Source organism: Condylura cristata, unplaced genomic scaffold (assembly GCF_000260355.1).
Source record: "Condylura cristata isolate star-nosed mole 26May11 unplaced genomic scaffold, ConCri1.0 scaffold00013, whole genome shotgun sequence".
In the NCBI taxonomy this organism is placed as follows: domain Eukaryota; kingdom Metazoa; phylum Chordata; class Mammalia; order Eulipotyphla; family Talpidae; genus Condylura; species Condylura cristata.
This window is the reverse complement of record NW_004567114.1, coordinates 24,204,991-24,232,151: the sequence shown is the minus strand read 5'-3', so window position 1 is coordinate 24,232,151 and position 27,161 is coordinate 24,204,991. Positions and strand designations below refer to the sequence as shown.

The 27,161-nt window shown below is 47.6% G+C and overlaps 1 protein-coding gene across 2 annotated transcripts in view; it reads right to left on the bottom strand.

The window, feature by feature from the left end:
- The window catches only part of SLC8A3 (solute carrier family 8 (sodium/calcium exchanger), member 3), a 120,088-nt gene that overhangs the window by 80,680 nt on the left and 12,247 nt on the right, over positions 1-27,161 (bottom strand). For both annotated transcript variants that reach the window (XM_012724672.1, XM_004681738.2), the window contains exon 2: positions 17,351-19,199. In XM_012724672.1, coding sequence (XP_012580126.1) covers positions 17,351-19,137 — 1,787 coding nt within the window. In that variant the 5' untranslated portion in view covers positions 19,138-19,199. The remainder of the gene's footprint in view (positions 1-17,350; positions 19,200-27,161) is intronic.

Sequence of the window (27,161 nt, the reverse complement as noted above, 5' to 3'; positions counted from 1 at the left end):
TATATATATATATATATATATGCTGTCTATCTTTTTTGATTGCTGAGTAGTATTCTATCTCACCACTTGCAGCAACATGGATGGAGCAGGAAAGGAATAAGTTAGAAAAAGAAGAAAAATATTGGCTGGTTTCACTTACAGATGGCATATAGGAAGACTGAACAAAGGGTCGGGAAAAACATAACTTGTAAGCTGACCTAACAGCAGGGGAAGGGAAAGAAGAGGCTCAGGAGAGCGGAGGGAAGGGCACAAGGGTGTTGATGGGTTACAGGTGCTGTGGTGGCGGGAGAAGTACAGGGAGGGCACCTTAATGGAGAACAATGATGTGAGAAAATAGGTTTTTAAAATAAAAAATAAAGCAGTTTACTCACCCCTCAAAATCAGTAAACTGCTGCGGTGTGGGCCCTTCCTGCATGTGTCCGGCTGCCCTCGCAAGTCTGATGGGAAGCCAGGCTGAGAACCACTCAAAGCAGGAGGCCAGACTTGTACTGGGAGAGTGCTTGGATTCCAGGTGGCTGAGTTGAGCTGTAACAGCTCCCAGAACTTACTGGTTTTGCTACTACTGGTCTAGAATCCCACACAGCCCCTACCTCCTCCCCCCAACACCGCCCCCCCCCCAAAAAAACCCAACAGTTCTATCAGACACCCTTCTATCTGGGTCCTGAAATGTTGCATGGCTGTGAGATGAGTACATACTTCACTGCACCCAACAGCTTCTTACCCTCTGTGAACTTTTCCTATGTTCACAGCTCCCAGTTTCTATCCCCCATGGTGAGTTATTCCCTCTGGTACCAATTCTGCCTTGCATGTACTTATCTCATCAGATTGTCACCATCTGTGTACAAGTCTGTCTCCCCCTGTACAGAGCAACACAGTGTCTGGGCTGTGTCTGGATGGTCCCACAGCCCCACTGCATGATGGAGCACACAGAGGATAGATTCAAATAGCACTGGATGAAGGCAGACAGGATGGAAGAACCGGATTCTGCTATCAGAGAAATCTTTCATTTTCTGTTGCCACCAGCTCTCCTTCCATCCACCTCCCTTTGACACAAAGACTTTTTATAGGAAGCAAAAACCAAAAGTTGGGCTGGGAACATACTTCCAATAGGAAGTCTCTCAGCTTACCCCCAACTCAAAATGAAAAGTCTCTTTTAGTGAATTTTTAGTCATTATGGTCTGGATAATTTAGGTTTGAATTGCTTTCTATACTGTCTTCATTGATTTTTTTTTTTTCTCAAATGCTCATAGGTTTATGTTTCACCTCCCTGGCCAGACTAGAAACTCCAAGAATTTAGAGACTATCTCAGAGGATTTGGTTAATCACTTGTTTGATGTCTCCTGATGAGTTGTGAGCCCTATGACGTCAGGAATTCTCTGATGTCCCCAGACATAGTGTCAGCACGGGTTGGGACTTTGTTAAATGAAGGCATTTGTTAAACTCCCCTTGTGAACTTACTGGGCACTCACCAATCACATTTGATGACTAGGTATGAAATGACAAACCATAATTCTTATTGTAAGACATGGTTTAGACATGGCACAGAAATCCTCAGATTAAGCCCTATTTCAGCCTGTCTCTCCCTCCCTCTGGTTCTCTCTCCAAAAGGACTGACAAGTCGTCCCTGACATAACAATTCCCCACAGCCCCTTACCCTTCCATTCAAATCCCTCCAGGATAGCCACATCTCCAGTGCTGAATTCAAGTCACTGCAGAGAAGACAGTCGTGCTGGCTGGGCTTGCTCAGTGCCTGCTCGCCCACACTTGCACCTAAGTGTGGTTTCTAAATAGGGAACCAGGACTACTGCTTAGTTTTGTAAGGGAAAGAAATAGATGCCCCTGCCCCTCAGTGGGGATGCTGCCCTGCTGTGCCACCTACAGAACATAAGGTTCTGCTCTGTTTTGCTGATTACACAGGCTTCCCCCCAGATGGCAGGCTTATACCCAAAGATAACAGCGTTGTCAAACAGATCATTGTTTTGTTTTTCTTTTGGGCAGTAAAATAAAAGGGAGCAGGCAGGTAGAAAGTGGGACAAAAGAAACAAATGAACTTACCTATGCAGAAAATCATCCCATCCACCTTTCCTCTCAACTCCCCCAGCCCCAGCCCCATTTGGGGCTCCACAGCAGCTGTAGCCCAGCACACACAGCTGTTGCTTCAGCTTCTAATAAGCTGCAGTTAGCAGGGAAGGGAGAAGGGAAGGGCTCCCAAATCACTGAGGAGGGAGCTGGAGGCAGGCACTCATGAAGCTGGCTTTAAAGCCCATAGAGGAGGGAGGGGAGAAGAAGTGGGGGAGGGAAGGGAGAGGAGGGGAAGGAGGGGAGACAGTCTATCCAGAGTATGGAACTAAAGGCTCAGTAGAAAGCATTAGAACACCACAAGAGTATCTCAGGGCCAGAGCACAAGAGGGAACATTTTGTGTGGCAGACCCACACCAGTTCTAGTCAACCGAGCATCACCCCTTCAAGGTCCCCTAAAACAGGATGGCTGCGTGGAGTCTCCCCACTGTGGGCAAAGGGAGCTCTGTGGGCCAGGAAGTTCTAGCCAGTTACCTTTGGCCAGAATCTGGCTGGGTCTGCAACCAGATGGAGGGAGGGACTGAGTCTCTGTCTTCAAGAGGTGCCCCAGAGAAAGACAAACAGGCTCTTTTATTATTCTCAATAGTAGTTCCAGCTCCTTAATGGTGCCTCAAAAGAGTTGTGAAATGTAGAGGGATGGAATGTGCTCCAAAGAGACCCAGCAAGAGAAAAGGGAGAAGGGTACTTGCTTCTGACACTCCCTGGCTTCTCATTCTAGTCACTGAAAAAACAGTTGAAAAATATCTGAGAAAAAGCATGATCTACCTCTCCTTTATACATAAAATATGTATCATATTTAATATAGTGTAAACATGTTAAACAAAACATGTCTCATATATACACATATACAAGGTCAGGTGTATGTGTATATACACACATATATGAGGTCAGGCGTGTGTGTCTTTGTATTTTACACATATATAAGATGTGGGAGCCTGACCATGTGCTCCCAGGTGAGGGCACCTTCCCACTTCATCTCTCACTGGGAACAGTGTCCTTTCTGCAGTGATTTTGAGCCACGTTGCCTACATCTTGGAGGGTTTTTTTGCCAGAGATTCGGACATTTCAGATGAGCCCCTGTGTCCGTAAGCTCAAGATGACAGTGACGTGTTTCTGGAGAAACATGAGCTGAAGAAGTTTCTCCAGGCTTGAGCTGCGCTGCTGCCTGGGGGTGCGTATTAACTAAGAGCGTGTGTTAAACAGGTGTCTCTAAACAGAAACACACCTTGAAAGAAGGGAAGGTTTGGATGTCACTGAGGAGGAGGCGCAGGTTATGTGTGATCAGCTGATGAAAATATGGGGACCTGAGGCTCTTGGGGACCTGGCTGGACCTGCTTCAGCAGTCACTAACTCAGGGTCTGCCGCAAGTGCATGGAACAAAACTACTGCAAATAATGAGAACTGTTATTGGCTACTCTTTTCAACTTAAGTATCTAGTTTAATTTTTGTTTATAACTATATGGCTGGATTTTAGGCCTTCTTCTTCCAAGTAAAGAGACTGAATCTCAGGAAGTCACCGGAGGTCTCAGTAGGCAGAACTCTAACCAGGCCCTCAGATTCCTTCTTTCCCTAACACTTATGCTATATAATCCCTTCCCTAAATGGAAGGATGGTACTTCTGAACACGGCAATGGTTATATGCCATGGTTTTGTCAAGGTAAAGGTGAAGCTATTGTGCAGATAGAATGAGGGGCCCTAATCAGTTGACTCTTAAGCCAACTTTATGGGAAATTATCCTGGGGTGGGCTCCTCCTACACAAGCAGCCATTTAAGAGGAGTGACTCTCTCTTCTGGCCTCGACGTAGCAAGTCAGAACCCTACAGCTGATGGGAAACAACCACCTGAACTTGGAACAGGACTGTGAACTTGGGTAAGACAGAAGTTCCAGCTGACACTTCAGTTGCATTTACGTTGTGCCCAGACTTTCAAATCACGGAAATGAAAGTGATCATAAATCAGTGCCACCTGGGTAATCATGCAGCAACAGGACATGAGCACACACGGCTGAGGAGTGGCATAGTCAGTGCTCAAATGCAGCTCTCTGCCTGCCTCCAAAGCTGGTGTTCTTGTCCTCTGGGTTATGCAGTATCATACTTCAGTGGTCTTTGTTTGTTTCCTTGCCTGCTCACCTGCTTGGCATGAGTTAGGGTGCTGACAGAAAGGGATGTGAAAGGCATTTGGATTCCAAACACTTTGGGTGGCTGCAGCAACTGTGGCCAATTAAAAGGGGACAGCATCTCAGTGCTGGGAGATGAGGAATGGAAGTGGGCAAGCACTCTCTCTCCTCTTGCTTAGGAAATAGGTGGTGGGAATCAGAGGGCAGGAAACTTACACAGGTGCAGACTAAGAACACCAGGACCCTGGACTTGCAATCAACTGCGAATGTGACTGATTTTTAACAAATAAATATGACTATTACATATGGTTCAACCACTATATGCAAGGAAAAGCAGCTAGAAAGTATCAGATCAGAGACCAGGGCAGGGGAGAAGTCAAGAGTTCTATAGGGAAGAATTTCTTGAGTGGGAAGAGATGTGAATAGTGACAATGTTAAGTCTGGGATGAAACAAGCAGATGTTCAGAACCAGGAGAAGCTATATCACTTTTCTCATCCATCCCCCAAAGAGGGGAAATTTTAGTTAACAGCTCAGCACCACTGAAGGACGGGTGCACACCAATGACAACAAGTTTAATCTACAAATTTCCATCTAGGGTTATTCTGTGTTTAGGAAGGGGAAGTATAAAGCAGATTGGTCAGGGTGGAGCAGAACTCAGCCACTGCAGGATTATGTAAGGATCATGAGGGACATGTTTCACAGACCTGGAGTAGTATCTGGCCTGTGGTAAGTTCTAAATAAATGGCAATATTAGTATTAGGCGTATCCTTAGATGACAGAAAGCTGCTTGGCTTATATGAAGGCAAAGAGAAGTCGGCTCCAAATAAAAGCACAAGAAGAAAACGTGAGACTCTGCTTGGAAAAAGAAAAAAAAAAGGCTGAAAAACATTTAATTATTTAACTTCCTCTTCAGGGACAGAGTTGGGGGGGTCAGCACCTTGGACAGCGCCGTGGGCACCTTTGCTTGTTCCTCAAGGTCACCTGAGCAGCAGGAGCAGGGTTCTCCACCCAGACGAGTCCACAGTGGCCATGCTTATTCTTTTCATCATAGGCTTCCAGAGATGGGCTCCATTTTGAGACAATGATTGTTCTGCTTCCTGATCAGCAGCAGGCTCCAGAAGGATAAGGCACCAAGGGGCCTGGGAGGTGTGTCGAGTGAAAGAAGCTTCAACACTGCCTACATGCTGCTCAAAGTCATGTCCAAGAGCCCTCGGGAGCCTGTGCTGTAATTATTATAGTCGTTCCAGCCCCAGAGTCCCACTGGCAAGTGATTTCACATGTAATTATCCTCGAGACAAGAAAGACTTTGCCTGTCCTCCCAGCCCTTCTTCCTCCCTCTCCTTTTATTCTCCCTTCTCTCTCTGCATTCCCTCTTTCCCTTCATCTCTCAAACAAGTTTAACAAAGTCCACATCAGGATGCACAGGCATCAGCCCCAAGGTCACCTTCCCCCCCAGCCTGGGGCTGCTCCCTCCTTGGAGAGCAGCCTGTCATGCTCCCTGACATCGTCAAAGAAAGCCCAGAGAATATTTCCCTCCACTTGCCTCCAGACAAGACTCTGCTTTCTATCTTTAGATCAACTATCTCTTCCTAAAAGCTCACCTTGGGCTCAGGGAGGGAGTATAATTACTGATGGAGCGGGGGGTCTTGAGCAAAATACTGGCTCATGTGACATGGCTAAGAGTCTATTAACTAATTACTTAACTAATAACTAGCAAGTGACATGAACACTATGTTTAATGTTTCATATTGTCTGCAATCTTTGCAGCAACCATAGCAGACAGGCTGTCTTATAGATGAGTAAGCTGGGGATCCTAATGTAGATGAGTGAAGTGAGTGGTTAGGTGGCTGACCCTAGATCACGTCACGGAGCTGGGACTCCAAGTTGGCCTATATAACACCTAGTCTGTGTCCACTACCCCCTAAGTGGATACAGGTTTTTACCCACACTGTAGTTCTCATACATCTGGAAAAAGAGAATGTTCAAACAGCTCCATGGAGTGTGAGCTGCATTAGTTTAAGAACTATCGATAAACCAGGCTCAAGGAGACTGGAAGACCAAAGAGAGTTCATTATAACAACATTATAATAGTTGCAATAAAATAACAAAACTAATTTGGGCACGTGGCTTAGAGAAAGTGGCCATTTTAATTATTTATTTATTTTGGTCTCTTATCTAACTTGCAAACAGGGAATGAAAAGGTTATGATTAGACCCGTATGTAATGAAGCCATTAAGTGAGGTTAGGCCTCCTCCTGCCTCAGGAGTGGGTTAGCACACTGAGGACAGCTCACCCCCAAAACAGTGCTCTTCTTTATCAGTCCTTTGGCCATAGGTGTGAGGCCCCCACACACTTACACGAGTCCAGAGCAGGCATTTTTCAGGGCCTGGAAGTGGGCCTGGGAATTTGTTTCCTGTAGCTGCTGTAAAAAATTATTACCAACTTGGTGCTTTAAAACAACAGAAATTTAGGCCCTCCCTGGTGGCGTAGCGGGTTAAAGCACAGCACTGAGAAGCTAAAGCCACTTCAGCATGAGTTAGATTCCTGCCTGCCCCGGAGGTGACCCACATGGCCCGGCAGACCTCTCCTGACCCGCCCGCTGCTCCCCTCAGCAGTGTACTTCGTCGATCTGCCTGTTCTGCTCCCTACTCTGTCTCTGGTGAAGCTTCTCACCGCCCCTGAGCCTCTGGCCTGTACCCCAGTTCTGTATGAATAAATAAATAAATCTTTAAAAAAAAACCAGAAATTTATTCTCTCATAGTCAGGAAACTAGAAGTCTGAAGTCAAGGTGTCAGAGATCGGTTCTTTCTCAGAGGTTCTGGTGCTGCTGGCATGCCTTGGGACCCCGGCTTGAAGCTTTATCACTCCAGTCTTTTCTCTGTGACCTGCTTATAAGGATGCCAGTCACGGCCTCCGGGGCCCACCCTAATCAAGCAAAATCTCACCATAACTAATTATATCTGCAATGACTCTTATTTCCAAAAGAGCTCACATGCTGAGATCCTGAGGGTGGACATGGATTTGGGAGCAGGGACATTATCCACTCCAGGCCTTGCCCATGGCATCTGGGGCCGATTCTGCATAATGGCAAGGAAAGGATTTGAGTTCCTCAAAAGGTGGACTTGAGTAAACCCCTATGCAGGGGTGAGGGAGTCAACATGCTGAGCGCTGTCTCTTGAGACTGAGGGAATACCTCTGCATCTAAAACATTTCACAGAAATCAAAGGAGCAAAGTCACCCAGAAAATTAATTCCCATCCTCCCCATTCAAAACAGAACAGGTACCTTTCTCTAAAAGCTTCACATTTGAATTATCTAGGTAAAGTGCCAGTCACTCAGTCACGCTTACACTACAGCGCCCAGCCCAAGCTGATATGGAAAAGAGACATGTGGCCCAGCTTCCTTCATCTCCCTTCTAACCCCAACACTGGTTAGGGATACCGTGGGGACCAGGCCCTGACAAGGGAGCTCAGCCTCCCACACAGCTGGGAACGGCCCTGGGCACAACAGCTTGGTGGAGCAGGATGGAGGGGACCCTCAGGCTCCCTGAGTGGCCCTCTGAGCCTGTGAGCACTCATTCCTGAGGCCACGGGGAAGTGTGGAGCAGCACCGCATCCAATCTGGGCTAAGCAGATTAGCTCCCTCCCAGACAAAGGTTCTGGGCAGCTGAGCCGGGCAGCTCCCTACACAGGGGCAAGAGGCTGTCACGACGAGGTCCAGACAGCATGTAATTACATGCTCCCTGGAGGGAGCTCCTAATTGAATTACAGGGTGTCTCCTGAGCCTCAAAGGCAGCCTGGGCTCAGAGGCAGCTGAGCTCCCCAGAATAGACCTTCTGGGCAGCCGCTGTGGGATAGGGGAAGGCTGCAGAGGGCCTCAGGGATGTCTGAGCCCAGAGGGCTCTGAGGATCTCCCAGGAAATGGAAAAGAGGAGGAGGAGGGCATGGGGTGGGCTGTGAGCGCTCCCTGTCTGTCATGCCTCAGAAGGGTGTGCCAGTCCCCTGCCAGCCTGGAAGTGGTACAAAGCCAGAGGACTCCCAGGACTTCGCACTGTTCATTCATCACATACTCACTCACGCACACACTCAAGAGATAGGTACTGTGTCTCTGTGGTGTGGGAGGCACTAGCTAGTCACAGGGGAGTTCAGGGGTGCTATTCTGTTCTGAGGATACAGCCTGCCCGGAACCAATGACTCCTGAAGCCAGTTTCTCCTAATGTCTGTGAGAGCCCCACATGCTGAAACCAACTGGTTCTTCTTCTTCTTCTTTTTAAAGATTCATTTATTTATACATACAGAATTGGGGTACGGGCCAGAGGCACAGGGGCGGTGAGAGGATTCACCAGAGACAGAGTGGAGAGCAGAACAGGCCAACTGATGAAGTGCAATGCTGAGGGGAGCAGCAGGCGGGTCAGGAGAGGTCTGCCATGCCATGTGGGTCACCTCTGGGGCGAGGATTGAACTCATGCTTCTTAGTGCTGTGCTTTAACCCACTGCGCCACCAGGGAGGGCCCTGGTCATTCTTCCTAATGAGCAAGGCTTACACAGCTTATTCCCCAGGGCTTTTAAGGGTGTGACTGTGAATGTCCTGAGGACAGGGACAAATGTCTGCAGACTGTCTGTCCTCTGAGAGACTGGCCTCCCACCCCTGCCTCCACTCTGCTGCCTCTGGCCTCACTGGCTCAGAGGGCTCCCACAGGCTTTCCGAGGACTACAGCCGAGACCTTTTCTCTTATCGTTGGTCCTGGGTGCCCTACAACAATATGAACGTGGCATCGGAAAGCCCCGGATGTGAGCTCACAGTCCTGAGCCAGGCTCACTCTGTCCCCCAGGCACCAGGCCAAAGCATGTGTTGGTCATTGCTGATGGTGACGTCGCACAAACGAGTCCTCTGTGCACCACTTGGGCAGGGTGGGTCTAAGCCACAGTGAGGGGGATGAGTCCAAACACTGAACCAGGCATTTAAGTTGATTTCACCCTTGCCAAATCCCCTGGGCCCAGATGTGCCAGGATTAAAAGGGAAAGAAGCCAATTCTTGCTAGTAAGGGAGAGACGGGGGATCTCTCTCAGCGTCGCTGCATGAGAAGAAAGCCTACCACTTTCAGCTTCATGACCCTGTCCGGATGCTAAGATATGAAACGTAATAGAAAGACTATGTGATTTGGAATCAGCAGACCTAGGTTTCACATTTACCCTTAAAAGCCCTGTGTTCTAGAGAAAATTATTTAATATATCTTAGACCCTGTTCACAATCTGAAGAAAAGTAGATAATATTAATCCTAAAAGTATAATAACATTCTTATGCTTTCAAAAGTGAAATTTTACATTTTCATAAAATATTAGTTTTAACATGTAAGAAAACTAACAACACTTATCCTCCCCTAGCTCTGGTAAGTAATACTGTGGCCTTTACTCTGATATATTCTCCAAAATAGTTTTATCTTTCATCAAAACAATTTTCAATGACTAGTGCTTAATATTTTCTGAGGATTTTATGTCACTTAGATCTACTGAAAGTGTTTGGCAGTGTTCATTTTACTCTCTCCCATCCTCCAAAACAGAAAGCAAATAGTCTTCCAACAGTCCACACAGGTTAATTAAATGTCACTTCTCTTTGTTTTGGTTATAATTATATTAACTCATTATAGTAATACTAGTTTTATTTGTATACATTTTTATGGAAATCTAATTTTCAGCTAATCTTCAAAACCTGCATTCCAAGAGGATGGGTTGATAATTAAAATGATCTGTGATATAGGACTAGTTGGGAACCATTGGTCTAGTTTATGAAATTCACTAGGTTAGCAGGGGTTCTGGAAGATTATGAACTGAAAAGGAAATTATCTGCTGTCATGTGTTCAATGAGAATTTCTCTCCCTGTGGATTCAATCGAGAGACTAGAATGCAGTTCTATGTAATGTAGGAGGAAGAAGAGACTGACTTAGGGAGGTTTCTTTCCTAGGATGGGCCTGGATTAGGGAGATGGTGGTAACTTCACGCGATGCACCCCAGTGATGTGTCTCCTAGTTTTGTTTTGGTTTTTGTTCTTAAGATTTATTTATTTATGCATACAGAACAGGGGTCCAGGCCAGAGAAGCAGGTGTGGTGAAAGGTTTCACCAGAGACAGAGTGGGCAGCAGAACAGGCAGATAGACTGAGTACACCGCTGAGGTGAGCAGCGGGCAGCCCAGGAGAGGTCTGCTGCACCATGTGGGTCACCTCCAGGGTGGGGATCGAACTTGCACTGAAGCAGCTATATCCAGCTTGCAGTGCTGTGTCCTAACCCGCTGTGCCACCAGGGGGGGACCGGCTCCTAGTTTCTTTATCCCAGGAGATTCTATCCATTTCTAGTCGCAAGATTAGGGGTTGGTGGGTCTCTTTTCCTCACACCTACAGCTGAACGCAGATAGAGCCACACAATCCCTACCCAGGATGACCCCCTGGAGAGTCACTATTAACTCCCCGGAGCAGTCAGTGAAGGCATCCTATTTTACACCCCAGCCTTGTGCTCTGGGCCTGGAAACCTAACACAGCCACACAGTCACACACTCTGTGCCACCTGGAGATGAAAATACTCTGGCTCCCAGAGAGTTCCTGGAAAGGCATCAAGCTCCAGCTCCACAGATAAAGAGGGGGTGGATGCCGGCTTTAGCTAAGTCCAGCTGACCAGCTGTCCAGCAGGGGTGGGGGTGGTGAGGCTGTCACTCAGTCCTGGGGAACACGAGTGACAGGGGAGTTTTCTATCTTCGTCTGGAACACAGGTTGCTCTGGGAACCCAAACCCAGGAAGAGGCTATAAAAGTGACTCAGTTCACAAATACTGTTGCTGAGAATGACAGCAGATTATCCTCTGATGCTGGTCTCCCGGAGAGGGCAGCCCAGAAAGGGGTAAAGGGGGAGCAATGACACTGGCAGCACAGGGATTTGTGCCACTGAGGATCACCCACAAGGGATGTTTTCTGCTGACCTGGTGGAGGTCAGTTTAACCCTGGCTGCTGGTTCTGTGGTCAGCGTGATGAATCTGATAGGGCTGGGAGTGCTGGGAGGGTCTATTTCTCCCCTTCTCCAGCCTATTGTCCCAGCACAGACCACTATAAAATCAAGGCACTGCAAATTGCTACCCTGTACCTGTTTTACAGCGATAGGTAAAACTACCTGTCTTGAGGCTCCCTTCTAATGACACTGCCACCATTATGGACACCACTTATGTAGCCAACCTCAGAAAGCCCACTGCCCATCTGATTAAGGCAGATTAGCTGTTGGAGAGAAAACTTGACACAGGGTAACCGACACAAATCTGGCCCAGTTGGGGAAGAAAGAGACTAATCAGGTTCCTACTCGAGAATCTGAGCCAGCAAAAATAGAAAGATCTTCCCATGTAGGAGTTGAAAGCAAATATAGGGAGAAGAACTATATGAGATAGAGTCAGTGGTCTAGGAGATACCATTGCAAGTTGAAGTAGCCAGGGAAAAGGCCGTGGAGAGAAGCCAGGGGACAGAAATCCTAGGAGGAAGAAGGTGGAGGCATCAGAAAGCAGGTGGCCCCGAGGGGTCCCACCACCGCTGGGGCTTTCTGACCCCAACTACAGTCTGCACTGAGTCTTACTACTCCACTTCCCAGCGTAGTGCCTAGTAGGCAAACACTTTGGGGTGAAGGAAAAAAGAGCTGCAGGAGGTATTTTGTTTCCTGAGAGATGTGAGTTGTCTTGGCATTACCATGAAGTTAGTTACTTCTGTCCAAGGACCAGGCTTTCGTAATGGAGACACAGAATTTCTTGATCAGTCACAGAAATCATAGCTCAGCCAGTAGACAAAATAGCATGAAGAAAGCTTTCGGGACAAGACAAGAATAAAAGAGGAGACAGAGTTGAAGGCGTGGGTGGAAGGCCACTCATCATGCACCTTCCTCCTCAAACCAGCTGGCATTTCATCCTTTCCAGTGGCACCTCCAGCCCCACACCACGGAGCTTTCTCATGCCTGAGGGCAGGCTGGGGGGAGAAGACCAGCGCAGGTCAGCTGGATGCTTTGCTGTATATGGTCCTGCCACGTCAGTAGGGGTCTGACCCAGCGCTGCCGGGGGACACTGTATCCTTGCTCCCTAAGACAAATTAACCAGGAAGGATCTGGACTCCCTAGAGATTTGGAATGTTCTCTGGATCCCGGAGTTGGCATATTTCACACTGATATATTCTTTGGCAATTTCAGTAGTTCGTAAGGAACACATGATCGATCAGGCTTTAAGGCTTTTCTGGACACAACAGTCACAGCTTCTACTAAAACGTCCACTTACCCTTGAATCTCCTCTGGACCCAGAAGGGAGAGAACTATAGCTGAACAAACCTACCTAGTGGTGAATTTCATGTAGTTTATACACATGTGGACTCTCAGTGCTGCACACCTGGAACTGGCATAACGTCATCATACCATCTAAATGAATAGCATGTTTAAAGAAAATTTGAAGAAAGGAAAGGAAAACATATTCCACTGTCCTGCGAGGCGCCCCCATTGAAAACTGGCTTCATTGTAGATTCCCTTCTTCAACACAGCTCTCAGCCAACACAGCACCAATGAGAGTTCCAAGAAGCCCGGGTTCAGGCAGGGCGGCTCTTGTTACTGGACATCAAATAGCGAAGGCAGAGGGAAAGAGAAAGGAAAGGCTACCAGCCAAGGGGGAGTTAGTGCCATCCCCACCCCCCACCTTGAGTTTGTAGCTTGTGACTCTCACAAGCACAGAAAGAGAGCTCTAGAGGCAAACACTCACTCTTGGTGGCTGGAGAAAGACTGTCAACACCTTGCTGAGGCAAAGTGGGAAAAAAGCCTATGGTTTTAGTCAAATTAGAGAATGTGCAAATTGCATTCTGGAGCACGCCAGATGTTTACAGCTGTTGATGGAAAGATTATTGGGGCTGAACCTTTACAGAGAATGCACCCCTGGGAGCAAATGACCTGCATGATTTTGAAACTATTTCATCATTTTGTGGAACAAGCCCTGCCTGGAAGATGCCCCAGCCATGCTGATCTCCTTTTCACAATAACAAGCCACTAAGATTTTTTATTTATAATTTCTATAAGCTCAACAATTTTTTTCCTGAACAGCCTCAAGGTGAACTGAGAGTTTTAAAATAGTCCATAAGCTATTATTATTTTTAGCTAAAACCTTTGTCATTGAACACTCCTGAATTTGCACTTCCAAAGCATCTTTCCATCAAGAATTCCCATATTCTTTCCAAAGTTAACATTTCTCTGATGGATAAAAATAAAATGGAAAAGTTTAAAATGGGAGAGGGACACATTAAATCAACAGTCTCTTAAAAGCCCTTTTTAACCCCAACTCGCTATCATATCTGGCTGCGTGGCTGCAGAGAAGTTACTTTGCTTCTCTGAATTGCAGCTTCACAATCTACAAACATAGGAGGTTGGCTACCTTCCAGCTTTAACATTCTGATTCTGCTGGAAAATGTGTGAATAGAATAATATTCTATTCTCCTGGAGGAGGACTCTGCTATTTAATTACAGTAGATCTTGGCACTTGCATACTTGACATCTGTGGCTTTGGCTGTTCCCAGAGACCCCAACGGTACACGTGCTGCAATACTCTGTGCTTTTGCAACGGCAAGCTGTGAACCTGGAGTACAGGAGCTACTCACATGTTTCATAGCTGAGATTAAAATGCTGTTTTGTTATTTGCTACAGAAGTTTCAAAGGGACAGTTCTCATGTTGTCCTGGAGCAGTGGTTATAGAGACGAGGACTCTTCTAGATCACAAAGATGTTAACAGTATCTTTCTCAAATGTCAAGAATTTACTGCAACATGGGGTTAATTAAACATGTAACCACTCCTGTTTCATTTACTTCATTACTCCACCCTTAATGAAGATGACTTTTAAAGCTATAATGGTGTCATATACACAGAAAGAGCTTTCATTTTCCCCTTACTGAATTTAGTTCAACCGTACCACTGTTCCCATGAGATCTGATTTGTCTGTATACCTTGCATCCTCTCCTCTGGGGTGGAGGTGGGGGGAAGATCTGGAAAGCTGAAATGCCAGTTTGTGTTATTTGTGTATATTCTCCAGTACATAATCATGCACTGAGTATGCAGCAGATATATGATAGATGTCTGTTGAGTGACTGACCATCTGCTAGGAACAGGCACTATGCTACTGGTGGGTCTTCTTCATATCCGTATGGCAACCTCGTTACACCCTTGAAGAATAGATATTACTACTATCTTTCCAACAAAGTGGGACTCAGACAGGAGAAGTGACTTGCTCAAGATTACACAGCTTACACAGCTAGTTAGTGATGGATTTATATCTATTTGTCAGAGTCCACATTTCACTCTTTCAACTCTAAGCAGAAACCAGCAGCATCAGGAGCTTATTACAAATGCAGAGGTAGACCCCCTTTTGAATCACAACTTGCATTTTAGCAAGCTTCTGCGAGGACTCATAAGTCCACTGAAATTTAAAAAAAAACAGCATCCTAGACAATATTCTAAGGACTTTCCTGGCTCTCATAGTTTATGAGCTTAGGTTAAGAATCTTCTTTGTAACCAAAAAAATGAGCATGCTTATTAATTAGAGATCCAACTAACCTAATCACCCCAACAGCGTCTTCTGGAGCATATAGGTAACTCATTGTTAATTACTATGAATGGCCACAGTTTGCTAGGCAGATACTTTGTACTAGGAACACTGCATATAATGTCTTGAATTGTCATAACAACCCTGCAAGAGACATTACTATCCCCATTTTACCAATGAGGAAATAATCTGAAAGTTAATTAAAATTCCCCAAAACTGCATGCTTAAATTCACAGTAAAGCCAAAACCTTAACCCAGAGTATTTAGACCCCAGGGTTTTCTTGCTACCTCACTGCTTCTCGTTAAAGAATTACTATTTAAAGGATCAAGGGGAGAGCTTCAATGTGGAGAATGATTAACGGGTTTTGTATTCATTCTATGCTGAAGAAGCTCAAAAGGGTCAATCTATACTGAAGTCTAAAGAATAATGCAAAGGAATCAATGAGCACATGGGCTTGTTCACTAAACCCAGAATATCTGAACCAGAACCCCAAACTTGTGAAAGCCAACATCCACTGAGAACAATTATCATCCAGAAGTGACAATTCATGAGGCTCCCGGTCACTGTTCAAGCTAAAAATACAACGTGGCTTGAGGAAGATTAAGTCACATTCAGAGAACCTAGAGGCACCATTGATGAGTAATGGGATGAAAAAATTGGGAGACAAGCCTCTGATTTCTCAAAAACTACCATTCAGGGACCAAGGCAGATGGGTATGGGCCTGGAGGACCCCAAGAGTGTCTGTCAAGGATGGCCAGCATTGGGTGTTAACACCCTGTGATGCTGACAACAACCACCTACACCTGACATTGCTGTAAACACATGTGAACCCCCACAGGCCCTGTCTTCCCAGTGACGTTCTGCCCTTATTTGTAGGTAGAAAACTCTCCCCCAGAGCACCTATAAATGAACAGCATTCTTGGAAGGCACTGCTTTCATTCTTATGCTAACAAATGATTGTCCTTTCCAGCAAAAGGATTAAATGGGGCTCTAATAAGTCAATCTGTGAATGGCTATTTCACTACCATCTTGAGTAGCCCAAATATGACCTACTCTGAGCACTTCGGTCTAGGGTTCAGAAAATCCTAGAGCTGGAAGGAACTGCAAAAGTATCCCGTTTTACTGCTCTAGGCATGGAAATCTTGCCATTCCCAAGATGGTTTAGCTCCAGAGCTAAGACTAAATGACTCATTCAACGTAATTTTTTAAGGTCGGGATTGAAGATTGAGGCGAGACAAGTGTGCAGCCCCCAGGATCATTCACTCAAGCTCTGTTATCACCAAAATTCTGTCCCTTTGAGCTCTGTCCCATGACTAGATCTGCAAAAGAGCACTTCTGTGACTCACTCCCCTCTTTTCCATGGACCTTCCCCCCCACCACTATTTCCTTCCTTAGCTCTTCTAGAAGTTGTTTTCATTTCCCTCTGAAAATATGGCTAGCAAGTTCTTAGAGTAATCTGACATTCCCTCCTGCCCACATTCCCTTCTGTTCTTCACACCTTCCCCTACTCCTGCTTTTTGCTTGGAGACATAAGCAGGAACTGACACAGGCTTGGCTTCCTCTGCCTAATCTTCTTGACTATTCTCGAAAGTATGCCCCTCGTAAGCTACAAATCCTAAAGGAAGTAATTATGCTTCCTTCCTCAAAGCTGCTCTGGTGGTAAGGACAGCACTGTACATGAAGGCTCAGTCGGGGCGGCCTTACAGTGACAGAGGTTGAGAAACGACATACCCACAGTATCAGAAGGACTACATGGAGCAAGTGACTGGGAAGTAATTCAGGAGAAGTCTGGGCTGAGAAAAGATTTGATCAGCAGAAGATGTAGCTTCTCTCATAATTCCCAAGAGTCTTCTCTCACCGCTTACCAGATTTTGGAGCTTAAACTTGGGATAAAGGTCTAGGATAGTCACTGCCTTGGGTGCTCGGCTTCCCCAAGATACCTCCAGTCACACTGACTCCTCTCTCCTAGGCTGGACACACCTTGCACCGTAAATACCCCGTAGTCATTCTTAAGGGGTTGCCAAGTTTCTACCAATTGAGTTTCATTGAGTTTGCAATTTCCAAACTCAATGAAAGGGGTCTGAAATCTGGTTAAGTACTACAACTGTGGTACTGGGATGTGTCGGGGGGAAGCCAGTGCCACTTGCTTTCTTGGAGATGTCCTGATCTACCACTGCCTCATAAAGGAAGGAGTGACTTCAAAGCTCATGCAAGCCCTCAGTATGAGAGGGATCTCCTACTCTTGCTTTTTCACAAGAATTCTCCAAACTGTGATATCAAAAGTTCTGTCACCCTCATACCTCCATCAGCTGTCACTGTGAATTTCAATGGATAAAGCTTTCTGTGCCCTTAATCCCGCCACAGGAGTCCTTGCCCAGAAAACATTTAAAGCCCAAAAACTAAAGGAAAGTTTGGGCCAGAACCTGCCAGTAGTGTCTGCTAATCCTGTATACCTGCGATGAAACCAAAGTTTGACATTAACACAAATGCAGAGAAATGTTTAAAGAATGGTACACAAGATTGGGCAATGATGAGGGATGGAGTACACAGACCGCGGGAGGGCTACTTACACGGTTTCGTCATTCTTGAATTCCAGCTCCCCATATGTGTCTTCAAAATCCTCACCACCACCCTTGGCTGTCCCTTCCACTGTCCTAAAAGGAACGATGACTGTGCCCCGGGCACCTGATGTCCGCAGAACCTTGACCTCCATGACACCAATACTCTCACTGACGTGAATAGTGTCACACTCAAAAGTGAAGATGCCTGCGTGGTCATCATCCAAGATGGTGACTGTGGCCACACACGGGGACGCCAGGACCGCCCGCGGCAGGGGAAGACTATTGAGTATTGTTGTTGGAGGCATCCCCTCCTCCGACTGCTCCTCCTCCAGGCGAACATTGCTCAGCCTCACAAAGAAGTGTTCATCCTCCTCAAAAATGTCATCATCAATGATGCCCACGGAGAACTCCTTCTGGGTCTCTCCGGGCTTCAGGACCACAGTGCCCTCCGTGAACTCATAGTCGGCCCCTGCGTTGGCAGACCCATCCTCTGTTTTGTAGTCCACATACATGGTCTTTGATGTGTCCCCCCCTTTCCTCACCACGGTAAGGAGTACCGCTCCACAGTTCTCCAGGCACTGGTAAGAGCATGGGTCAAAGAAGACCTTGGAGACAAAGTCCTCAGGCTCATCGGTGCGCACCTCGCTCATGCTCGAGGCCTTCTTGGCTTGTTCTGCAGCGTGTTTCTTTAGGATATTGCCTGCACCCGTCATCATACGGGTGGCTTGGATCCGATAGAAGGCGCGGCTCTTCTGTTGATGGGAAAGAGCATAGTAATTGGCCATCTCTACTAGCTGATCTAAGTCCTTCTCTGGGTGTTTCTGCTTCAGATCCTTGAGAATCCGGATCATCTCCCTGCGGGACTCATCCACTTCCTTCCCTTCCAGGGGCACGAGGTTCCCATCTAGGAAGTGAGAATTCATCATCTTCCCGTCCATCTCAATGCCCTTGGGGTGGTCACCCTCTGTCTCTATGATAATTCCTCGGTGTTTATCTGTACGGTACTTTTTGTGCATGTATTTGTAGAAGAGCAGCCGTCTATCTGCCATCCAGGCTAGAAGAACACACACTGGGAAGAAGAAGAGAGTGAGGAGGCCTTCCCAAACCTGGACCACACCGGGAGAGAAGACGGCCAGGATCATATAGAGCCAGATGTAGGCAAAGACACTCCAAGCAGCTGTGACGAAGAAGACACGCAGGTGCTTGATCTTGCGAGTCTCTCCATCGGGGATGACATAAACACAGATGCCGATGATGATGAACATGTTGAAAGCTGCACTGCCTACGATGGTGGAAGGCCCCAGATCGCCAGCAATGAACCCGTGACCACAAACCTCAATTAGAGAGAGGAGGATCTCAGGCGCAGAGGAACCCAGGGCCATAAGGGTCAGATTGGAGACAGTTTCATTCCAGACCCGAATCGTGGTTGTGCTGGTCTCTCCGTTGGGCTTTTTGATAGTCACCTCTCTCTCTTGAGAAGTGATGACTTCAATGGATGCCATGAAGCGGTCAGCAATGATGGACACCCCAAGAAACATGTATATCAGGGCCACAAAGTAGACAATGACCCTGGCAATCTTATCCCCAAGGGAAGGGTTCTCTGGGTACCAAATTGGTAGGATGACACCCTCCTTGCAGTCTGAGGACCCTGAACAGGACTCATTGTTCTGCCCTGAACTGGGCACATCTCCTGAGCTACCAGCCTCTGCCCGAAGACCATTCAGGAAGAGCACAAAGGTAATCAGCCCAAAATGGAGAAAGGCAGAGGTGACAGGCTGTAACCTTAACCACGCCATACACGAGACTTAGCCGCTGGCTTCCACTGCAGCACCAAAGGTCCTCCCGACAGGCCAGAGACCTAGAAAAGACCAGAGAGGCAGGAAAAGTCATGAGGAGGAGGTGGACAGCCAATGGCAAGTTCTCACCAACACAAGCCGATGCTTCACCTTGAGCGACATACCGCGCTAACATATGGGGCAGTCTCTCACTTGGAAAAGGATGTCAATGGGAGGTACTAATAGCTGCTCTGTCCTCAGGACCATCTGGTGGAAACTCAGTTGGATAATGGCTTAAAATAGCTGGGAATATTAGAATGGAAACACAAGTGATACTCTACAGTCCTATCGTCCAATCCCACTGTTACCTGAAAGAATTCTCAAAAATTAACTTAAAGGGCCATCCCTGGTGGTGCAACGGGTAGAGTGCAGCACTATAAACTAGCTGCAGCCACTTCATTGCAAGTTCGATCCCCGGCCCCGGAGGTAACCCACATGGCGTGGCAGACCTCTTCTGACCTGCTTGCTGCTCCCCTCAGCAGTGTACTTCGAAGATCTGCCTGTTCTGCTCCCCACTCTGTCTCTGGTGAATCCTCTCACCACCCCTGCACCTCTGGCCTGTACCCCAGTTCTGTATGCATAAATAAATAATTCTTTAAAAAATAACTTAAAATAGGTTAAGTGTGATTTGAATCTTTGTCCTAACTAACACTTTTTCTAGAATTTTGAGTGTTCCTTCCTCTGCCATTATCATACTTAAGAAATCTTGCACAACATAGTTTTGCAGGTGTGCACATTGTGTTGATCTGCAGATCACAGGCTACTTCCCCAAAATAGAACTCCTTGCTCTGAGTGCAATTTTTCCTTAGGAAAAACTCCTTCCCCAAATGCAAGACTTGTGGGATCAAGTTGTAGTTCTGAGAGTTCTCAGAGAACAGTTGATTCTGTAGACAATGTTATCTTCAGTGTTGCTAAACTAAGGTCCTGCAAGCTCTGCCACAGACCCAGCAGTCTAAGCAGCTCTTAGTCCCTCACCAAACATACTTGTGGAACAGCCTATGCATCCAGTTACAGGAAGATGGAGCTAAGCCAACCAGTCAAATTCCAAACTCAAAGGGTCAAGTGGTAGCAAACACTATTAATGAAACATGCAAGTGACGGGAGACAAGATTTTGAGATGAAATGCAGTCCAAGCTGCTGACCTCAAATGACTAAAAGCTGAGCATGAGTTCAAGAGAGTGAAGTCAACTGACACTGCAGATTCACCTTTCCATTCTGTCATTATTCAGACGGAATGAGATTCTAAATACCTGTACAGTAGGTAAAATAAATAAATAAAGCAACTCACTTATCTTTCCATTTCTCCTACAACTGTGAGGAATGTTGAGCTGTGTCTGTACAGCACCTTAAAGGACTCCAAGGCCTTTTCATCCAGATATGTGCCTCCTTTTCCACTATCTCCCATTTCAAAAGTAGCATTTCCATCCACCAAGTTACTCATGCTAGATTAACAGGTGTTAGTCTGCAAGCCTTTGTCTCTCTCTGACCCTCACCTACTCCAGCACTAATCCTATCCGTCCACCTCTACCTCCACGACCACGACCCAAACCATCAGTGCTCTTCACTTGACAAAGTTACTGTAGTGGCCTCCTAACTAAATGCACCACTCCAGCTCTTGTTCTTGTAACCAAGGCAAGTGGTTCAGTTGCCATAAGATCCTAGAGGACAAAAGAAAAAAAAAATCACCTATCATTTTGAGGTGTGCTTTCACAGAAAGCAGAGCCTGAACCTTATTTACAAATAATACTGCCTGAGCAAGCAGAAGTGGGCAGCTTTGGCCTGCCTGCCAAGGCTGACTGGAGCTGTGAAACACAAATGCAGAGCTGAGGGGAGCCACCCAGAGGTGAGGGGCCCACTAACAGCAAGTCAAAGCCAGCAATTTGAATAAAAGTGTCTCCACACATCTTCATGAATGAGTTGCCCTGTAACCAGCCAATGAAAGTCAGTCAAGTCCTTATTTCTTTGCCCTTAGCCAATAACATTGAAGTCTTTTGTTCTCAATTCTCACCAGAACCCGAGATGGTCAGCACCTGGCACTGACTATCAGCTCAGCACTGTGAGAGAATAAATGCCTATTGTTTAAGCCCCACAGTCTATGGTATTCTGTGATGGCAGCCTGGACTGACTGATAAACTGGATGCTAGCCTTCTTTGAAGCCATTTTATGGTGTGAATTATAGCCATTTACTTTGAAAAAATGATAGATCTCACAGACAAGTCTTGACAAGTTATTAAAGGTTATGTAACCTCCTTAAATTCCCAACCCTTGTACGCCAGAGAAATCCCCTCTGGACAGAGTACACACTGGTAAATACAGTAGCCGTGCAGGCTTTCTTCCCCAAGGGTTCTGGGGCCCACATTCTCCAGTAGTCCAGGTACAGGGGACACAGCAGCAGATGCCTGGGCACTGACCACTTTCAGAGGGCAAAAGATGAGGAGGAGGATGTGAAGAGTAGGGTGGCTGGAGGTGTTCGGCACCTACATTCAAAGGGGAAGAGAGAAGCGGGAGGGTGGGAGTCGAGTGAGCAAGGGTCAGGAGAGGGGGCGAGGAGGAGGAGGGGAAGGGTAAGAGAGGAGGGGGAGGGGGTAAGGAGTATAGATAGAGGTTGGGGAGGTGTGGAGATGGGGGGTGATGGGAGGGAAGGCGACAGGGCACGGCACTAGGCTTGGTGGAGGGTGAGAGAAGAACGTGCACATGCAGAGGTGTGAGGTTGTGTTACTCCTTTGGTGTTGCTGGGAGTTGTAGTTTGGGTGTCCAGAGGAGGGGGTGGAGCCCACAAAACCTGTGTCTGGACTGTTCATTCAGGACATCCTTTCCCCCTAGTAGCGGGACCCCCCTGAGTTATACATTTACATAAAGGAGTGACAGATCCATGAAGTCTGAGGGAAAATAATATAAAGCAAGGAAGTGGCAGAGCCTGAACTCACACAGACATGACACAAATGTGTGGTGTTAATCACTCTGTTCTAGGACATGCACTGCTTTGTTGCTGGAGGTGCTTGGCTCCCAAGCAGCACCCGGTCTTTGTGAACACGGGCCACTAGTGTGTCCCAGGGCAGGCTGGCCCTCTGTCCTAGCAGCAACTAGAGACTCGTCTGTAAAGGCGGAACGAGGCTGAGGACATGTTAGGGTTAAGTAGACAGCTGCAGCAGTTGGTACAGGCAGGAACCCTGAAAGAATTAAACGGGCTTCTGAGAGGAGGACAGTAAATTCTAAAAAGTGCTAAGAAAAGTGTACTGCAGAGATGAGGTCCAAAAGTCCAGGAGGACTAAACAGCATCCGTGAGACTTGAGAAAATAAGACCTTGGACGGGTAAGTGCTAAAATAGGAACTGGGAAAACGGGCACATCTGCCCAGAGGAGCCCGCTAGGAGGAAGGCCAAGCACAACATGAAAGGCTGAGCTTTCGGGCCAGAGGAGAAACAGGGCTTCATACCCCTAGACTGGAGCCCACACGCCCGGCTTCCTTGCCCCTCCCGAGTACAGCGTTTCTGACAGCCCTTACTGTCTTCCTTTAAACAAGCTTTACTTTCTTAAATGAAGCTTGTCTCTCTCTGCTTATTGATCTAAAAAGTCTGCGAGTTCCTTTTGCAGCTTCATGAGACACCAGCCTGTGGCGCCTAGTGGCTAGGACTCAGCCCTGCCCCTGCAGCCTGAGGTCCCTTCCTGGCTGAAGACCAGGCCCGAGAAATCCCAGCAGCACTAGGGCCGCCCCTTGCATGCACACATGAGACTAATGACTAGGCAGGATGGCTCAGTCACCAGGCCTAGTTGGGGGGAGGTGCGGTGGGGGGGGAGTCCCCTGCTTGCTCAACACCACCTCCCATCCAGTCTGACAAACACTGACCAGAGAGCCTGTGGTTTTGCAGGCCTGGTGCCACATGCTGGCATGCAAGGCGAAGAATAAGACAGAGGGTTTGGCCCCAAGGGTCAAGATACACAGGTAGGTACCATTGCTGTGATAAGGGAAGATAAGGGTGGAGGCTGAGGAAGCCTGAGGAGGGCACTGAGCCAGCCTGGGCAGTCAGGGAGGCGTACTAAAGGAGGTGATCCCTGAAATGAGTCTTCAAGCATGAGTGAGCTGTAATCAAAAAAAAAAAAAAAAAAGAAAGGAAGAAAAAAAAAGTAGGAAGGGCATTTGAGTCAAAGAGAACAGCCCAAGCAAAGACAGAGAACCACGGAGGCACGGCCGCGTGCAGGGATTACAAGGAACTCAGCTCAGGGCAGGAGGGACCGAATATGAGGTTGGAGGCTTAGGGAGGACTCAATTCATGGCGAGGCTCATGCGCCAGGCTGAGAAGATGGGATTTTATCCTAAGGGCAGTGACAAGCCAATGACAGGATTTTACACAAGAGAATGACATGGTGTGATTTGTATTTCAGAAAAACCAATTTGGCTAAAGGGTTTAGGTTGCTGCTAACAGGGACAGGGCTGGTCGGGAAGAGCAGTCAGAAGTCTACTGGGAGCAGAACAGATAGAGCCTGAAGGATGGGCCGAGGGGAGGCTGCACCGAGTACAGTCCCCTCCTCAGCTGCACCCCTGCCCCGCTCAGCCCACTAAGTCTCATCTCTTTCCTAGATTGTTTGTTCTAAAGCTCCTGAGGCCCTGTGCAAGGTGTCTGTGGCTCCTGACACCTTTTAATATCACTGGCAAATTTAATTAAAGTCACTGTTCCTCGGCTCTTCCAGATCATTAATAAAACAGAGCCGCCCGGCCAGACGGAGCAACTTCTCCCTCCCGCTACGCCCTCCACTGTCTCCAGTGTGAACACTGCTCCAGGCCTGTCACCAGCCTGGGTAGAGTCGTTCTGTTCTGCTTCTATATCTGGGCCCCTGCACAGGCGTCAGAGCCAATTTACATTAAAGTTTCAGGCACAGCCAGGCCGCACTGGATCTGATGTGACACTCGAGGCGAAAGCCACATCTTCCTCTGTTCCTCTGCCTAGAGGGGTGAGGGTTGGTGCAAAGTTCTCCCCATGGCAAATGCTCTCCCAGCCACACAGGAACAAATATCCCGCACTCGCAAGAACAGAAAAGATGGGACGTTGGCAGACTGGGTAGCATTATTGTCACAACTGGAAGCTGGATTCAGGAAGCAAACAGAATGATGCTGTTTTTCATGCATTATTATCCCTTTAAAAATGTATTTATGCATGCAAGAGCTGGGGTGTAGCCCTGAGGTGCGGGGGGCAGGGAGGCAGTTGAGAGAGGGTACACCAGAAACAGAATGGGGAACAGAATAGGCCACTGGAATACACCGCTGGGGGAGCAGCGGGGGAGACAGTTGAGGTCTGCTGCGCCTTGTGGGTCAGCTCCAGGGCTGGGGATGGACCCTGTGTGGAGAGCTTCATAGTGCTAAGAGCCCTCTGTGCCACCAGGGAGGCCCACATTATTATCTCTTTGCTTCTTCATAGGGAAAGAGGTGTTATTATCATTCTAACGACAGCAAATCAGAGCTCAGAGTGGCTAAGCAGTAACAGAAGTAAAAAAGTGAGCACCTGAATTCTGGCCATTGACTGCAGAGTACATGGCGATAAGCATTGTGCGTGGGGTCTACCCTGCGTTTGGAGACCCCTTGGAACAAAGGCCTGGGGAGGCAAGGGCAAGTCTTTCTGGATATGGAGGTCTCATCTCCAGCCTGGAGACTGCGCAGACTCCCCAGCAGTCTGGAGCAGTGCAGAGCCCGGAATGTGAAGGCAAGAGGCAAGACTCAACTGAGGAGCCGGTGCAGCTTGTAGGGCTCCAGAAAACTCTTGTGGGGATGAGACTGACTCCAGAGTTCTTCTGAGTCAAAGAGGCTCTACTGCAGGCTGGCTTGTCTCACAAGACAAAATGAAGGGACGCATTTAAGTTAGGTTGGCTCAGTATGAAGCCAGACAGAGAATTTATACTCCCAAGGAGAAGATAGAGCAAGTTAAGGCAGAGGGGCGAGAAAGGGTCAAAGAGAAGTCAGGGGAGCCTCCATTCTGAGCTTTCCACAAGCACCATGGGTCCGTTTCTTATGCTGAATGTCCAGTGTGGTTGAGAGTATGGTCACGAACAGCTACACACGGCGCCATGTCACAGAATGCAAGTGATCAAGACAGACGAGTGGTTGTGAGGAGAACTGATCACAGTGGTGTCTCTCATGCCACCCTGCGCTGTCACACTGGTTGCTGCACAGCTGCCTCCAGCCCCACGGACAGCAGACAGCGGACAGCGGCTGCAATGCAGCAGGGCTTCGCAACGCAGGGAACCTTGCAGCTATACGCAGCATGGCCTCTTACTGTTCTTGCTCCTCTCACCTCATGCAATTGTCACAACTTGCCTTCCCTGGCATCTTCAAACCTTGATGACATCCAAACCATGCAGCAACCTCATGAGACCCCAGTGGCATTCACCACCACAAAGGAAAGCAAGTCCTGCACAGTCAGGCAACAATCTGTCTCACTCTCCTCATACTTTAGACAAAACAGAGACTTAAAATAATGACAGCAGGCTCTCCCTGGTGGTGCAGTAGGCTAAAGCACAGCACTGCAAGCTAGCTGCAATAGCTTCAGTGCAAGTTCGATCCCCGGCCCTGGAGGTGACCCACAGGGCATGGGAGACCTCTCCTGACCCACCCGCTGCTCCCCTCAGCAGTGTACTCAGTCAATCTGCCTGTTCTGCTCCCCACTCTGGCTATGGTGAATCCTCTCACCAACTCTGTCTTGTATACCAGTTCTTTATGCATAAATAAGTAAATCTTTTTAAATAATAATGACAGCAACAGTAGCCACATCTACTCACTAAGGATCTATTCCATGACTGACCCCATGTGGGGCACTTTATAACTCCTGTTTAACATGTTGTAGAAGGCAGGCAGTACTGCTGTAGGTTTAGACATAAAGATTCTTGGGCTCACAAGGTCCACTAGCTAAGCAGGTGGCAGGGCTAGGCAGGAAACTTGCTGTTTGCTCTTCTTCAAATTCTGGAAGATTTGGGGCATGCAAGGGGTGGCAGGAGAGTTCAGTAGGAAGCTAGAGCCCCCAGGTCAAGTGCTTGAGGCCCCAGAACACTCCACCTCCTCTGGGAAAGCTCCCCAGACAGTGCCCTCTTCCTCTAACTTCGAAGCGAATCACGTACTCCCGTGTGATTCTCTAGCACCTCGATCACCACTGCAACACCTGTCAGACTGACCTGTGCATAGCTACTCACATGTCCACCTTCTGCTCTCTTAAATTCCCTGGGCAGGGCCCTCCCTGGTGGCTCAGTAGGCTAAAGCACAACACTGCAAGCTAGCTGTAATAGCTTCACTGCAAGTTTGATCCCTGGCCCCAGAGGTGACCCACATGGCGTGGCAGACCTCTCCTGACCCGCCCACTGCTCCCCTCAGCAGTGTACTCAGTCAGCCTGCCTGTTCTGCTCCCCTCTCTATCTCTGGTGAATCTCCTCACCAACTCTGTCGTGTACCCCAGTTCTGTATGCACAAATAAATAAAACTTTAAAAAAATTTCCTGAGCAATATCCAATCACTGTGAGGAAAATTCGCTTTGTTTATTCATTCATTTACTTGCTTTTCAGAACAGTGAGTGGACACAGAGAAGCTCTACTAAGAGGGTTTGGAGGCGGGACCTGACTGCTGATAGGCTCTCTGCCTAAAGTCCTAGAATTTAAAGATATTTAAGGTTGACCAGACTCTGTAGAAACCAGAGACTTTTGCCCCGCTTCGCAAGGCAGACCCTGGGAATCATGAAAAATGAGCATGGCTGGAGAGTTAGGAAGAGGAGGACTGGCTAGGAAGAGGAAAGCTGTGCCCAGCTTAACTGCAGTCCTGCTTTTCCCACTGCTGGACCAACATCCTTTCAGTCCTCTCCCAAGGTGGAGGCAACAATGGAAGTAGCTCCCCATGCTAGAGAAGGCTATGCATTGGGATAATTCTGGGGCTCTAAAAAAAATACAGGCATCTGAATTCTATTCCAAACTCAAGTGTTGGACTCTCTGGAAATAGAGCCTACTTTTTTTTTT